General features: G+C 37.6%; 1 protein-coding gene across 5 annotated transcripts; it reads left to right on the plus strand.

Annotated features, from left to right (window-relative positions):
• Nucleotides 1-1,556: 1,556 nt before the first annotated feature.
• Nucleotides 1,557-13,667, plus strand: kat5b (K(lysine) acetyltransferase 5b). 5 transcript variants are annotated; one of them, XM_017459732.3, is made up of 15 exons: nucleotides 1,557-1,655; nucleotides 1,768-1,834; nucleotides 2,856-2,924; nucleotides 3,414-3,550; nucleotides 3,889-3,957; nucleotides 5,128-5,298; nucleotides 5,539-5,607; nucleotides 6,787-6,849; nucleotides 7,350-7,598; nucleotides 9,635-9,724; nucleotides 9,990-10,130; nucleotides 10,707-10,800; nucleotides 11,127-11,286; nucleotides 11,952-12,033; nucleotides 12,435-13,667. In XM_017459732.3, the coding sequence occupies exons 1-15, from the start codon at nucleotides 1,641-1,643 to the stop codon at nucleotides 12,567-12,569; spliced, it is 1,611 nt and encodes a 536-aa protein (XP_017315221.2). In that variant the 5' UTR covers nucleotides 1,557-1,640; the 3' UTR covers nucleotides 12,570-13,667. The 5 variants fall into 5 exon arrangements, with proteins under 5 accessions (XP_017315221.2, XP_053533245.1, XP_053533246.1 ...); XM_017459729.3 differs by having other exon boundaries at nucleotides 1,558-1,655; nucleotides 5,536-5,607; XM_053677270.1 differs by lacking the exon at nucleotides 6,787-6,849.
• The last annotated feature ends 1,870 nt before the right edge of the window (nucleotides 13,668-15,537 follow it).

A 15,537-nucleotide genomic window follows, 5' to 3' on the forward strand; every position in this document is an offset into this window, starting at 1 on the left:
TGTGTGTTGAGAGCTTTTGACTCTCAACACACTGAAACCTGATGACATCACAACCCACCTGGTCCTGTTAAACTCATCATGGAGTCCATCTGTGTAATGAAGGGCTTCAAATCTGAGAGGAAACCCGATCCTGGAGGTTCTGGTAAGAGCCATCCAAGAAGCTGCTGGGAGACTTAAAGTTCCTGGAAAACCTCAAAGCCTTTGACAAAGACAACATTCCTGCCGCCAACATCAAGAAGTTCCGTGAGAAGTTTATTGACAATCCTGATTTTCAACCTGTGCTAATCAAAAATGTCTCGTCTGTCTATGAGGGTTTGTGCAAGTGGGTCCGGGCCATGGAGGTGTTACACATGACGCGGACTCAAATGTACTCTGAAAAGTTTCTGGGTCCAAAATGTCCGGGTTTGTGTCAAGTTCGAGTACAAATTTACCCGAGTGCGTGACAAGTCTGACTTCGTTCATAATTGGACTCGAATCCAGACTGCACCATTGTGGACCTCAAAATTTGAAGGAGCTGCAGAGATTCTGTATGGAGGAATGGTCTCAGATCCCAATCTCAGAGTTGTACTAACAAACAGCTGAACTAAAGTGGACAATGGAGCACTCTTGTGGCCAAATCACACAATTACATTTGTATAAAAAATATTTTAAAAATCTGTAGGCCTACTAAGGGGAAAAAAGAGAAATATGATCAGTAAGGTTTTGTGCCTTTTAAAGCCTAGAAAATCAATTATGTGAGTGAGCACATATTTCTTCCAAGATGTCTACAATATTCAAAATGAAAACTCTCTCTCAAATATAACATTATTTATTGAAAGAAATAACAATAGGTGTTTGTGTTAATAAAGACATAAAAAAGGCAACAAACACAAGTTCTGTTACTCAATTTTCAAAATATAACTACACAGTCATGAAATATACCTGTCACTTCAAGAACACAACATTCTACAAGATAAAACTTTCCATAGTACCTCAGGGGTACCAGCACAACATCTCGGGGTCGGGGGAAACCTATCCCGACGGGGAAACATATCTGACATAACACCTGTTCTGATGCATGTCAAGGGTTAAACACACAGACAAAGGTTTAGTAAATGTCAGTCAGGGGATGAGTGTCCAAATTAAGGCTCCGCCCACATTTTAAAATCCTTAATCCACAAACAGTAAAAAAAAAACAATAAAAAAAAAAAACCATTAAATTTAGTTCTGTCAGGTAAAGTATATAAAAATAAGATTTATTATTGAAGCACTGAGCGTGTGTATCAGGTGAACCTGAGGTTAACGAGGTCAGTCCTGCTGATCCAAGGTGTCTCTCTCTCTCTCTCGTTATACCCAGCACAACTTGAATGATAGACTACATTTTGCATAAAATGGACACTGCAAGGGTTATAATTCAGTAGATGTATAAATGTTTGGAATTTTTTTTTTAACGCATTCTCATATTAAATTTAATATTCAGGTTCAAGGATTAACTCAGTTTTTTTTAAACGGCTCTTTTGTTGAATTTTATATTTGATAAATGTGTACATATATGTATTATATTTGCTGCTTCAGAAATTCTCTCCAGCTTTAGCCTCTTCTTGGCTTCAGTCCGACATACCACAATTCTTTGCGCGCCTAGGTTCACACTGTTGACCAAAATGGCGGACTCGGTGGTGAGTGTTCGATGAATCCCTGTTTTTGTTTAGCCGAATTGATGGTTTTAATTAGATAAATACCTAATTGTGGTAAGGCTGGTTTACATTTTAACGTGTTATTTCTTGATAGCCGGAAATTGTAGAGGGCTGTCGTCTTCCCGTGCTCAGAAAAAATCAAGAAAACGAAGACGAGTGGCGTAAGTACTGGCTGCTAGCCTTCATGCTAACACGCTAGCTGCATAATAAAGCAGCTGTCATGGCGGCGCACAGTGAAGCGGACACGGGCGCCTGTGAATGTAAACAAAAGACCGGTATTGAAGAGAGTGCACATATTTTGACTCGAAATTCAGTCTGTATGAGGTGCGAGTATTATTTTAGAATTGCTGTCATGAGAAAATAAACGCTACGAAGTTTTATTGAAAGCCTTTAATAAATATAAGCTCCTCATAGTTCATGGTGCAGTGAATTACTATTAACTTTAAATCATTTGGGAAAACAAGGAAGCAGTCTTTTAATTAGATTTAAAATTGGAAATCAATTCCTTTTGTCATAAAACGTGATTATTTTTCCACCCTAGAAATTTAGAAATCAATTCATATTCATGAATCCAAATATGAAAAGCTCTCAAAAGCAGTATATTTCAGCTTGATCAGAGTCGATGTGAAAGTACACGTAGGCTATTGTATACATCTGGTTAAAATGTGCACTCTAACAAAAGAGAGTGTGCGAAAGAGAGATCGGGCAGTGAGTAAGGCTATAGATTACTGATCAGAAGGTTGTGGGTTCAAAACCCAGCATCGCCAGCTTGCCACGGTTGTGTCCTTAAGCAAAACTTTTAGTATGATTTAAAAAGTGCGACCAGCATATGCATTAATAAACTTTGATGATTAAAATATTCTTAAATTGTAGCACCTGGGAAACCCTGATGAATTTTTCAGCTACATCATCGTCCTCCTTCACCGTCACCTTGTTTGCTATTTTTAAAAAGCACATAGTGATCCGTATTAGCTGTACAACAGGCATTAACAGCGATCATTAATCTACTTTCTTCTTGCTACAAGTTACCCAATATCTACTGATACCCATCTGGGTCATTCAAGAGCGACTGTTCATTATTTTTAACCAGAAAATCAGTCAGAAATTGAATTGAGTGAAATACGGGAGCTTGTGTGAATTTTTTAGTAATCCTATGTTTTGTCTAATCCTATTTCTTTCTAGCATTGGCGGAAATTCTCAGTGTCAAAGAGGTCCCTGGGAAAAAGCTCTACTATGTTCACTACATTGACTGTAAGTACATTAAAAAAAAAAAAACCTAGCCAGATAACATCTTTGACTAGCTATGACTAGGATGGAGGTGTTTTAAGTACAGTACCTTGTGTACCTTTTTTCAGGATGTACACGTACTTGCTTATTTTTGTGCTGATTCATTAAAAAAAAAAAAGAACTGTTTTTGTTGTTGTAGCAGCATTGACTTATAAAGATCTGGTTTTGCTTTTAGAGACAAAAATCGTACAGTGTTCTAGAATTCTTTGTTCATGAGTTGAGATTGGTGATTTGCAGGCTTAGAACTCATAATGAGGCAAGCTCACTGACGTACTGATTGAGGACGTAAAATGTAGCAATTTACTTTAATTGAAGGTCTATGATTAGAGGGTCTTCATTGTATAATGTGACATAGAGAACACGTTATTGCATAGTCTGTTATAAAATTCAGCCGAGGCTTGCTACTTACCCTATTCAGTGACGTCTTAGCTGATGCACGTTATTTGATTTAAGTCAACAAGCGGTTGGATGAGTGGGTCACTCCAGACCGGCTGGACATGAAAAAGCTCCAGTTCCCTAAGAAGGAGGCGAAGACACCCACGAAGAACGGCCTACCTGGATCTCGGCCCAGCTCGCCAGAGCGAGATGTGGTAAGAAAGGCCATGATGGATCATTGCTGACCCATTGCCTACATAATTTTAATCCCTTACCCCAACCCCCCGTTTTTTTTTCTTCCCTTTTCTATTTTTAACCACTTCTTGAGCACCACTAACTTGGGGCCAGCTTTGGGGCTCAATTCTAGACTCTGATCTTACAAAAGAAGAAGTGGTCAAAATTGTAGTCACCAAAACACTGTGAAATTGTTACACTTGCCAGTTGCCAATGTTTTCCTGTCTTGGTCTCTGTTGAGGCAAATCAGATTGTCAGAGAAAAAGAAACATGATTTGTAACCTTTAACTGTGCTCTCTTCCTTTCTGTTCAAATTCAGAGGAAGAGTCTAGATCTCAACGTTCAATCTGCTTCAGCACCTTCCAGAGGCAAAACCCTACCCACACCGGTACAGCCAAATCTTGCCCATTCTACACTAAAACACCCTTTCAACTAAAGCGAGAAATAGGAATGGGCTCGGTATAATATGGTGCTAAAAAAGTAAAGAAAAAGACCTAATGAAATATTTTCTTGACTTTTGACACATGATGTGGGTGGGAAGTGATTAAAGTGATTTTTTTATGGTGATTTTTGCCTTGTTTTATTTTGGATTATTTGTAAACGTGTTTCATATAGTTTCATCAGTGCTATTGAGTTGGAGATCACAAGTGGTGCAGATGTTTACAGTTTTGTCTGAAGGTTGTGAGTTTGAATCCTGTTCGGGCCTATTGCTATGATTGTGGGAGGAAAAATTGTGGAAACGGATTAATTTTCCCAGTCATGTTGAATTAATGTTAATATGCTAATGTTAGATATAGTGCACTAATATTAGACAAGTATTCACCCCCTTGAACGTTTCTGTATTTTTAGCGTTACAACCTGGAACTGATAAGGATTGAATTGCTAGTTACACAGTATGTCTAACATTCAAATGTATTGATTTTTTCTCTTTTTTTTTTTAAGGGTAATTCAACAAAAAATGTATTCGTGCCCTAGGTTAATACGTAGTAAAACCTTGTTATGGCTGCAATTACAGCATTTTGCTCTATAGGCAGTTTCATTCATATTTTATTTGTAAATCATTTTGCTAACTGTATTGATTTTCAGTATTATGCGATATTTTGTATAGATTCAGGGGATATAATCCCAATTAAGTGCACTACAAAATGTGGAAACGTTCAAGGGAGTTCAAGGATTTTGTATAATCAACAAGCCAAAGGTTTACAGCCCTACTATTTCTTTCTATGATGAGACTGTATTGGACATAATAACTAATCACTGCTATCAGAAAATGGAGGAAGTACCTTTATGCTGGACAGATAGGCTGATAATGTTGAAAGCAGTGGAAACATTCTTGAGAGTGCTTCAGGATTCAGAAGCCAATGTTTAAATGTTTTTGTGCAGTTTAGCAGTGTTTATTAACCATGACGCTTAGTAATATAATCTGTTCCATTTGTTTTAGCAAATTGTTTAAAAAATTTATAATAATCAGATGTTGTCAGGGTAACGAAATGTGTGACCATGTACTTGTTTGTCAGGAACAAAATTAGTTTTGATCTTATTTCTGCTTGGCTTACAGAAGAGGAAAGCAGAGTCCGTCTCCTTAGCATCGCAAGTTACTGCCGCGACATCAGTGCCTTCACTTCCAAGTTCAACAGAGGTCTCACAGGCATCTGTGTATCCCACAGTCCGGGAACCTTTCAGTACCAAATCCAGAGATGAGCACGAGCCGATCACCTCCCTCACCACGGTAATACCCTGTTCAATCTGTCTTTTCTCTGTCTGTCTGTCTGTCTTGCTCTGCTCGTGCATCCACTCACACCCTATATCATCTGTGTTGTGTGTTAAGATTAGTACAGTATCTCACTATCCCTTCACAGAACTGTTTTGAAGCGACATATTACAGTGTTTCACTTATTTCAAATGAAAAGAAATTGATGTGCGTGTGTGTGTGCGTGTCTGTATGTGTGTGCTTTCTCTTCTATAGCAGAATGGCACAGCGCGTCGTCTCATTCCGTCTCAGCCTGGCAGGAAGAGGAAAAACTGTGGCACGGATGAGGTTAGGACCACAGTCCAAATCCCCAATCTTCAGCAATCTTTACATTTTATTTCCTCATCAAACATCATTATTAAATAAATACCTTATTATCCATTTAAGCCCATATGTCTGCATGTCATGTTTATTTTATCTGAAGCGTATTTCATGTGACTGAAGTCTTATTGTTTTTATTTATTTATTTATTTATTTATTTATTTTTATACGTATTACATTATCATATCAGACGTTCATCCATCAACTCAACACTGAGTTTTAAACTCTAGGCAACATTTGAAAAGTTTTAAATTCCTCAAGAAAACCATGGACAAATAGAATTAAGGTTGAGATTAGACATTGAGCACCAGGAGAGGCTTAAACACAATGTTAAATCTACCATGTGCCGTAAAACCTGCCTAGGACTAACAACATGCCTGAAATCAAATCTCACACATCATACAAGAATCAATTGAGAATAAAGACCAGAAATCAAACCCCATTCTTACCAGATTGCGACATGGTTTTATTTTATAAGAATATTCCGTTTTGTTTTTTTTCCCCAAACAAAATTCAGTCTACCAGTTAAGTTTATGACTGATTTAAATACATTAATTTTGACACATTTTGCAGTATTGAGAAAAAAAAACCTGTCAACTCTAAACTCACGTTTAATTCTGTGAGTAAACGCTTAAAATGCAGCAATTGCATAACACAAATTTCTGCAAAGGGCTTAAAGTTTTCTAGAGGGTACCGTGATGTACCAAATCTGTTCCTGTGGCGTTTTATTTAAAACTGTAGCATTACAGGACAAAATAAATCCTGTTATTTATGCTCACATGAATTTTATTATGTTGATTTAAAGCACAAATTATTCTCTCTCAGAAAAAAGTCCCATCTAAAAGAACAAATTATACTGGTTTGAGATTAATTCACAAATTTGTTTTACTGAAGCATTTATATTAAAAAAAAAATGTTTGGCTTAAACATTTACTTACAAAATATAACACCTACTTTATAATTGAGTTTTGAGTAAACAGGAAATGTTGTAATTTTACAAACACTACACGTGTGATTGAGATTAATCACAAAAAAATGCAGGAGGTTTCTTTTAAATTTCAATCTGTTATGCTGTAACCTTTCTTCCTCCTGTGTCAAATGCAAGTGTCCCAAAGCCTTTTGCAACCCCTTGTGTTTTTCTAATAGATGATAAAGGTATTCCAGTATAACAGCCCTCGCAGCGCCAGTGGCTTTCTGCCGCCAGGAGAGGTCCGTCTCATTTATTTATCATTGTCTGTTTTGCTTTGTGACAGTCAGAAGGTAGTGAAAAGGGCTCTGTAATAACGTGATGGATCCACTAACGTCAGAGAACAGTTGCTCGTCTCGTTTGAGTGTCGTCGACCTTAAACTTATGATTTTCAAAATGAAGTGCAGGGCTATACTATCTTTTTAAGGGTTAGGGGGCACAACCAAGAGCTAGGAGGAAATGAACAGTTTATTAATTGAAGTAATTAACATTATATAAGTTTTCGTTGCAGAGAATCATAAAATTATTTTATTCCGCTCAAATTGTACCCTGAATTTAGCAGGTAGGATAGTTAGAATTAAGACTGCCGTAAACCTGGGGTCTTAAGATCTCTGTAAACCCGAGGTCTTAGAGGTATTTAATTTGAGTCAGCCGTTTCTTAAATTGTGGAGGTGGTGCTGTTTTTTGATGTGGTCACACTGTGTTCTGTCCTCTCTCTAATTTCCCCACTGTGTAATGTCAGGACTCGCAGGACAGCTCTGATGGTATCCCCTCTGCGCCACGCATGACCGGGAGCCTGGTGTCCGACCGCAGCCATGACGATATCATCACGCGCATGAAGAACATCGACTGCATTGAGCTGGGCCGCCATCGACTCAAGCCCTGGTACTTTTCCCCGTACCCGCAGGAGCTGACCACGCTGCCCATCCTCTACCTCTGCGAGTTCTGCCTCAAGTACCTCAAGAGCCTAAAGTGTCTGCAGAGACATTTGGTATGTTTGTAAAAGCTTTACTTTACAAAAGCTTTACTGAATTGGGGTTTGGTCTTAATGCTACTCCAGGTCTATCTAGTTAGTGTGTACCGTTCATATAACACTGCTAAAATGTTTCAATGTCTGTTATAATAAAATAAATTGCTGTTTATCCGAGGGGTAATAACACAAGTCCAGTCTTCTGGATTTACTGTTAAGAGAAATTCAAAATGGCCAAAGACCTTTATAGAGCAGTAAACAGTGTAGTGTGGCCTACCTGTGAAAATATAGCCATAATTTCATATCATGATATTTTTAAAAAACGTAATAACCACGAACCAGTCATGGCAGCAGTGCAAAAACTGCAGCTACTAAATTATTTTAATATTAAAATGTGCTAAATATACTCTGCTGTCCGTCAACATCCTGTGCAGGTGTGTGTCGTGACGTCGTCCCCCCCCCCCCCATTTTTTTTAGAAAGGCCTAAAAATCTAGCTCTTGGACTCCTTTAACTGCATTAGAAGGAAATATATTTTTCCCCCCCAAATAAAATAGCTTGCAGTAATATTTGATGTTTATATTGCATTACAATTAAATGGTTTTAACCTTTATTTACTCAATTTTAGATTAATGTTGAGTAATGTGCTGCTTGCTTATTTTATCCATGGTCAAAAGGTACAGTGCTGATTTTTGTTTTGTGTATATCTCATACTGAATTGTTTCAGAAATGAAAACAAAATCTAAGATAAAGCAAAGAGTAAACACAAAATACAATTTTTAAATGATAATGTTATTTATTGAAGCAAAAAAGTTATCCAGTACCAACTGGGCCTGTGTGAAAATGTATTTGCCCCTGTAGTTACTAATTTCCCAAATCTATGAAACTGCATTCATAATGGAGTTCAGCTGGACTAGATGTGACCAGGCTTGATTACTCCAAACCCTGTTCAGTCATATCAACACTTTAAATAAAACTTTTTCAACAGCATGAAGGCATTTAAATGGTCTTACCCAGTAACACACTATGGCAAAGTTGAAAGAAATCCAGAAATGATAAGGAAGAAGGTGATTGAAATACATCAGTCTAGGAAGGGTTACAAAGCTATTTCAAAGGCTCTGGGACTCCAAAGAACCACAGTGAGAGCCATTATCTCCGAGGGGAAAAACTCGGCACAGTGGTGAACCTTCCCAGAAGTCTCCGATCTTCCAAAATTCCTCCAAGAGCACAGCGACTACTCATCCAGCAAGTCACAAAAGAGCCAAGGACAACATCAAAGGACCTACAGGCCTCTCACTGTTCATGACTCCACTATCAGAAAGACACTGGACAAAAATGCCATCCATAGAAGAGTTGTGAGGTGAAAACCTCTGCTGACCCAGAAGAACATTAAGGCTCATCTGAATTTTGCCAAAACACACCTTGATGATCCTCAAACCTTTGGGGAGAATGTTCTGTGGACTGATGAGTCGAAAATGGAACTGTTTGGAAGACAGGAGTCCCTTTACATCTGGTATAAACCAAACACAGAATTCCACAAAAAGAACATCATACCTACAGTCAAGCATGGTGGTGGTAGTGTGATGGTGTGGGGATGCTTTGCTGCTTCAGGGCCTGGACAACTTGCAGTAATTCAGGGGAAACATGAATTCTGCTCTCTACCAGAAAATTGTACAGGAGAATGTCCAGTCTTCAGTCAGTAAGTTTGAAACTCAAGAGCAACTGGATTATACAGCAAGACAACAATCCAAAGCATAGGAGTAAGTCCTAGTCCTAGAAGTAAGTGAAAGACTGATGTCCAGTTATTGGAAGTGTTTGGTTGCAGTTATTGCTGTTAAAGGTGGCACAACCACGTTTTAAGTTTAAGGGGGCAATTAGATTTTCACTTTGGTGAAAAAAAAAACCTGTATTGTGTGTTTAATCAGGTTGCCTTTGCTTTATGTTGTATTTCGTTTGAAGATCTAAATCTGTTTAGTATGATATACACAAAAAAAACCCAGAAGAAATCAGCAAATTCTTTTTCACAGTACTGTATTTACTATGTTTTTGTTGTGAGCAGACAAAATGCAATCTCCGACATCCTCCTGGAAATGAAATATACCGCAAAGGGACTATCTCCTTCTTTGAGATTGACGGTAGGAAAAACAAGGTAAAAATATTTCTTTGATGCCTTGTAATATGTCACCAGCTAATGTACTACCAGATTTTGTCATCCAAACCAAAATTAATCTAAGGTCAGCATAAACTGTAGCCATATAATTTGGCCAGGCAAATCGGTTGGCGACATTTAAATCAAATTTTGTTGAAAATATTAACATCACTCAGGCCGACTTGAAAGTGTATGTTGTGGTTTCAAAACTCACTGCTTTATACATTTTTATAAACATTGTACTCCTTTGTCTCTTGCTTTATAGTCATATTCACAGAACTTGTGTTTATTGGCAAAATGCTTTCTGGACCATAAGACCCTGTACTACGACACAGATCCCTTCCTCTTCTATGTAATGACTGAGTATGACTCCAAGGGCTTCCATATAGTTGGCTACTTTTCTAAGGTAAGTTAAAGAACACCGATTATAATTACTGCACAATTACAATGATGCCAAGAGAACAAAATTGTCTGTGTGGGTGGGATGGCATGGCATGGCATGCTCTTTCTCCCCAGTCAATCTCAGTGATACTAGCCAATTGTGGATGCCGGTGAGCTCATGTATGTGAGAGAGGACAGATAACTTTTTCCTCCAAGTGTGTTGCACTATTCTGGGACACAGCATGAGCACCAGTTAGTAAAGATGCGGTTGGTTGGCTTCACCTGTCTTGGAGGATGTATGTCTTAGCCCTCATCCACACCGGTTGGTAGGGGAGAACTGGCTTGTGGGTGGGACAAAATTAGGAAGAAAATATGGAGAAAAAGAATTACTACACAAAAGAGGTTGCACAGAGTTTGCAAAGTTTATTGACCCAAACAGTATATCATGCAAATTTTGAGAAAGTAAAATAAACTCCACTCAATCATGTGATTGAAACTGTATTCCAAATGTAAACATTTTTGCATATTTAAAATACTTGGTAAGCCTGCTGGTGGAGTCTTAACCATGCTCTTTTTTGTTTTTTTGTTTTACTGTTTAAAGGAAAAAGAATCGACTGAGGATTATAACGTGGCCTGTATTCTGACTTTACCACCATATCAGAGGAGAGGCTACGGCAAACTGCTGATCGAGTTCAGTAAGTTCCACAACTTAAGCTGTTTACTCAAAAATGAAAATGATTTCTATGGGCTAAACGTTGATATTATGATTAAGTGTGAAATATACAAGTACCTGTGATGCCATCTATTCCTCTTACTTTACATTCTTAATAACATTAACATTAAATAACATTCTTAACATTAAATTCCATAATGTAGAGTCACACCTGATTGTTGCAGAATAATTCCTCTGCAATCTAACATAACTTATTCATGTCCTCTTCTGTAGAAGCCGTGTCCATTAGGTTTAATTGTTAAGGCCAAATATGAAATTGCTCACATGTCCTCTCTGTCTGTCTCTCAGGTTATGAGCTTTCTAAGGTTGAAGGTAAGACGGGAACCCCGGAGAAGCCCCTGTCTGATCTGGGCCTGCTATCTTACCGCTCTTATTGGTCTCAGACTATTCTCGAGATCCTCATGGACCTTAAATCAGATAATGGAGAAAGACCACAAATCACCATCAAGTAAGCCGTTCCTTCCCCTATTTGTGATCCACTTTGAGAACCGTGCTGCATCCCAATTCACCTACTTATGCTATGCACTAAAAGTGTTTACTCTTTTTGTGGAGAAAAATGACATACTTTTGAGTGTGTAGCAAAAAGAGTATGCAAGTACCAGGACATACCAGACGAAGAGAATGTTGTTGCCGTAGTTATGCTCACTCACCGTAAACAAACTCCTCGTTGCATTTAAGCTTTTCTTCGTTCATAATTCCTTATGTTATTTATATAAGGAATATTTTTTACACATTTCATTTACACCTCTCTAATATACGCATCACCGAAGTTACACTCGTCCACCATGTTTGCAGGTTGAATTCGGCGATGCAAACAGTCATAAAACTCCTCCTCCCTCGTGCAAGGAGTTTTGGGCAACGTTGGCTGAAAGTTTTCATGGATCCACACTTCAAAAATCTACCGTAGATAGTAAATAGTGGACCATCCCTTCGGTATACTCATTTCAACATACTACGATTTTGGACACGCCAATTCTAATCTCTGATGGTATTTACGGATAGTAAGAGGATTGGGACGCAGCACCAGATGATACTGAGTACTTTCTGGTCTAATTCCAGTAGTGTTGTGGGATTATGTGAATAGTGATGCATTTTTGTTTATTTTATTCATAGTGAAATTAGTGAGATAACCAGTGTAAAGAAAGAGGATGTAATATCAACTCTACAGTATCTCAACCTCATCAATTACTACAAGGTAATCATTTAATGCTCAATTAAAAACATCTACAATGTCATATAAAACAATTTATACCTGAGTGTATAAAACCTGCTGGTTTGTCTCCTTGTTTATTTCCACTGGAAGTTACAGGCGTAAACTTGGGATATTGTAGTTTCACTCTGTAGTTGATGGAAATCACATTTTCTTGCGCTGACTTTTGGAAACGTTAAAATTGCCCAATTAAATTAAGTGTTTAAGTTGAGAGTTGATGAGATCTAGGGACAATGTTTCTTTCTCATGTCCTCTCAGGATGCTTCTCCTAGACACGGTCACCCCTGGCTTGTTCATTAGCGATCTAAATCTATATCCGGACTATTGCTAAAAGCGTGAAATTCAATTGAATTAATACACTCGCTCTTCTCTCAACTCTTTTTCAGGGGCAGTACATTCTCACGCTCTCGGAGGACATCGTAGATGGTCATGAACGTGCCATGCAAAAGCGACACCTTCGTATCGACCCTAAATGCCTGCATTTTACCCCGAAAGACTGGAGCAAAAGGGGCAAGTGGTAGAGATTTGTGACCTCTGGGACTAAAGCTTGGAGAACTGCAAGGTTTAATAGACTAAACTGCAGGAGTAAATTTACCGGCCCTGATTCACTTTTTGTTCTAATCAGAGATGACTTAAAGACAAAAAAAAAAAAATACAAAAAAAAAATTGTTACTGCCCATTATTCTAGTGATCGTACTTATGTGATCACCATTCATCAGATTTGTCCTTGTGTACCCTTTTATAATTTTTCCTCAAATTAGTGTTTGAGCAGAGAAAGTGGATTTGCTGTTCTGAGGTGTTTCAGATTCATCCACCTTCTCACAGATCGGTCCCATCATTTGTCCGTGCTTTGGGTCTTTATGAATTAATTCACCGGGAAAAACACTTTCCCCCCTCCTATGCACTCACAAGAGAGTGTCGAATCAAATGACTCAGTAACTTTTTTTCTTTCTTTCTTTTTTTTTTTTTTTTACCTTTACCAGCACAGCCACCTGTGGATTCTACGCACAAGCAACGTCAAGCTAAAGCTAACCTGATATTTGTTTTTTTAGTATTTGTACATAACATACACCGTTCTCTTCTTTTGTAAAGGATGTTTTTAAACTTGCATCTCTGTGTAGGGGAATTTAAAAAAAAAAAAAAAACAACAACAAAAAAAAAAACTGCATGGGGTGTCCGTAAAAAATAAGCCATGTCGAACTGTTACAAGAATGTAAATTTGGATGCGTGTACAGCTGGGTTTTGTTTGTTTGTTTGTTTGTTTGTTTTTTTTATAATTTTTATTTTTATTTTAAATGGTTAAAAAAAAAAACTGAATGTAAACCGTGAAACACTCGTGGCATAGTATTTTAATTTAAGGTAAAGTCTATTTTCTGTAAAATCTAGTCCATGATTAGAGATCTGTAACATGAAAGATTTCTATTCGTGTTTCTTCCCCGGTAATATTAACTATATTGATTTACAAGGAGTTATTCCTGAGCAGTTTTTTTTTATGTCGTGTCATCAGTGAAATATTTTGTTCTCACCTATTTACACTTACACAGTTCACTCCCATTGAAGTGTCATGTAAATTCTCTTTATAGTCTTCATTAAATGCCACAAGGTGGAACCGCTTTTCATTGGAACGTTTATGTAGCTGTAATTTGATCACGTGAAATACCTCTGAATCTCATTAATTCATTATAAATTTTTCATCTTTAGTAGATCATATTAGAGGTTGTGAGTCATCCTTGATGTATTGGTTGTTCTGCAATAACAAGCATTGTGTTAGTGACGTTAGTCCTCTGTGACTTCTAATATGGCTTTACAGGTGCAATTTTCATTCTGTTAAAGGTGCATTATTCAGTCCCTCCAGGATTTAGTGATTTTGCTATCGCGGAAATTAACTCCGCAATATTCAGAGCTTGCAGTTTTTCAAAATTACTGCAAATTTTCATCAGATTTGGGCCAAGATATAAACACTGTTATATATTAACCTACACTGACCTGAGAGTACAGAGATGTATTAACTTACACTGACCTGAGAACAGTACCGAGATGTATTAACCTACACTGACCTGAGAACAGTACAGATATATATTGACCTACACTGACCTGAGAACAGTAATTATATATTAATCTCCACTGACCTGAGAACAGTACCGAGATGTATTAACCTACACTGACATGAGAACAGTACTAATATATATTAACCTACACTGACCTGAGAACAGTACTAATATATATTAACCTACACTGAGCTGAGGACAGTATAGTAATATATTGACCTACACTGACCTGAGAACAGTACTAATATATATTAACCTACACTGAGCTGAGGACAGTATAGTAATATATTATTCTACACTGACCTGAGAACAGTTCCAAGATATATTAACCTACACTGACCTGAGAACAGTACTAATATATATTAACCTACACTGACCTGAGAACAGTACTAATATATATTAACCTACACTGACCTGAGAACAGTACTAATATATATTAACCTACACTGAGCTGAGGACAGTATAGTAATATATTATTCTACACTGACCTGAGAACAGTACCGAGATGTATTAACCTACACTGACCTGAGAACAGTACCAAGATATATTAACCTACACTGACCTGAGAACAGTACTAATATATATTAACCTACACTGACCTGAGAACAGTACTAATATATATTAACCTACACTGAGCTGAGGACAGTATAGTAATATATTATTCTACACTGAACTGAGAACAGTACAGAGATATATTGACCTACACTGACCTGAGAACAGTACCAAGATTTATTAACCTACACTATTCTCAGGTCAGTGTATGCTACTACATCACGGTACTGATAACTGTTGACAAGTAAAACAATCTGTTGTTGCTGAAAATGTGTTTGGGGAATCTCTGTGTGCAGTTCATCTGTCTGAAAGTATAATATTTAACAGTACAATCAAAGTCTGGGACGTCTTTAAGAACTGGTTACAAGTACAGGGTTAGCGAAGATTACCAACATGTAATGTTTGAAAACTGACTTTATTTGTCGGAGCCCATCACTGCTGTGGTATAAGATGAATGAAACACTTCGGGACATGCTGTTATAGGAAGTTAATCAACTTTGGGGTGACATTAACATTAACTGTTTTGTGTCAGGCAGATCCGTACCATACCGTCTATTAGTGTCCTTTAACAGCACACCCCATCATTTTGTATTCCTTATGTATTAGATTAGATTAATTTAGATACATTTTTCTGTCACATTGGTTGGCTGATTGGATAATTGCATGAATGAGCAGATATAGGTGTTTCCAATAAAGTGGCCAGTGGGTGTAAATATTGTCTATACGCGAACACACACAAGGGGGCGCAGTGTTATTTTTTTTTCGCAGCTGGGTGTTTTGCTGAGCATTTGTGGTTTCCTGAGCAAACAACCTTTTCACCGCAACATATTCCTGTTCACATGTTTGCTCAGAGCTCATACAACCTTGCCGAACTCTAACTCACTCTTTC

The sequence above is a fragment of the Ictalurus punctatus genome, chromosome 28, assembly GCF_001660625.3.
Source record: "Ictalurus punctatus breed USDA103 chromosome 28, Coco_2.0, whole genome shotgun sequence".
Classification (NCBI taxonomy): Eukaryota; Metazoa; Chordata; class Actinopteri; order Siluriformes; family Ictaluridae; genus Ictalurus; species Ictalurus punctatus.

Bases quoted from the DNA above. Each gene is read 5' to 3' on its own strand.
- kat5b (XM_017459729.3), top strand. The intron at 2,925-3,413 runs GTAAGTACATTA...ATTTGATTTAAG, and splicing joins CTATGTTCACTACATTGACT to TCAACAAGCGGTTGGATGAG. The intron at 3,958-5,127 runs GTACAGCCAAAT...CTTGGCTTACAG, and splicing joins GCAAAACCCTACCCACACCG to AAGAGGAAAGCAGAGTCCGT.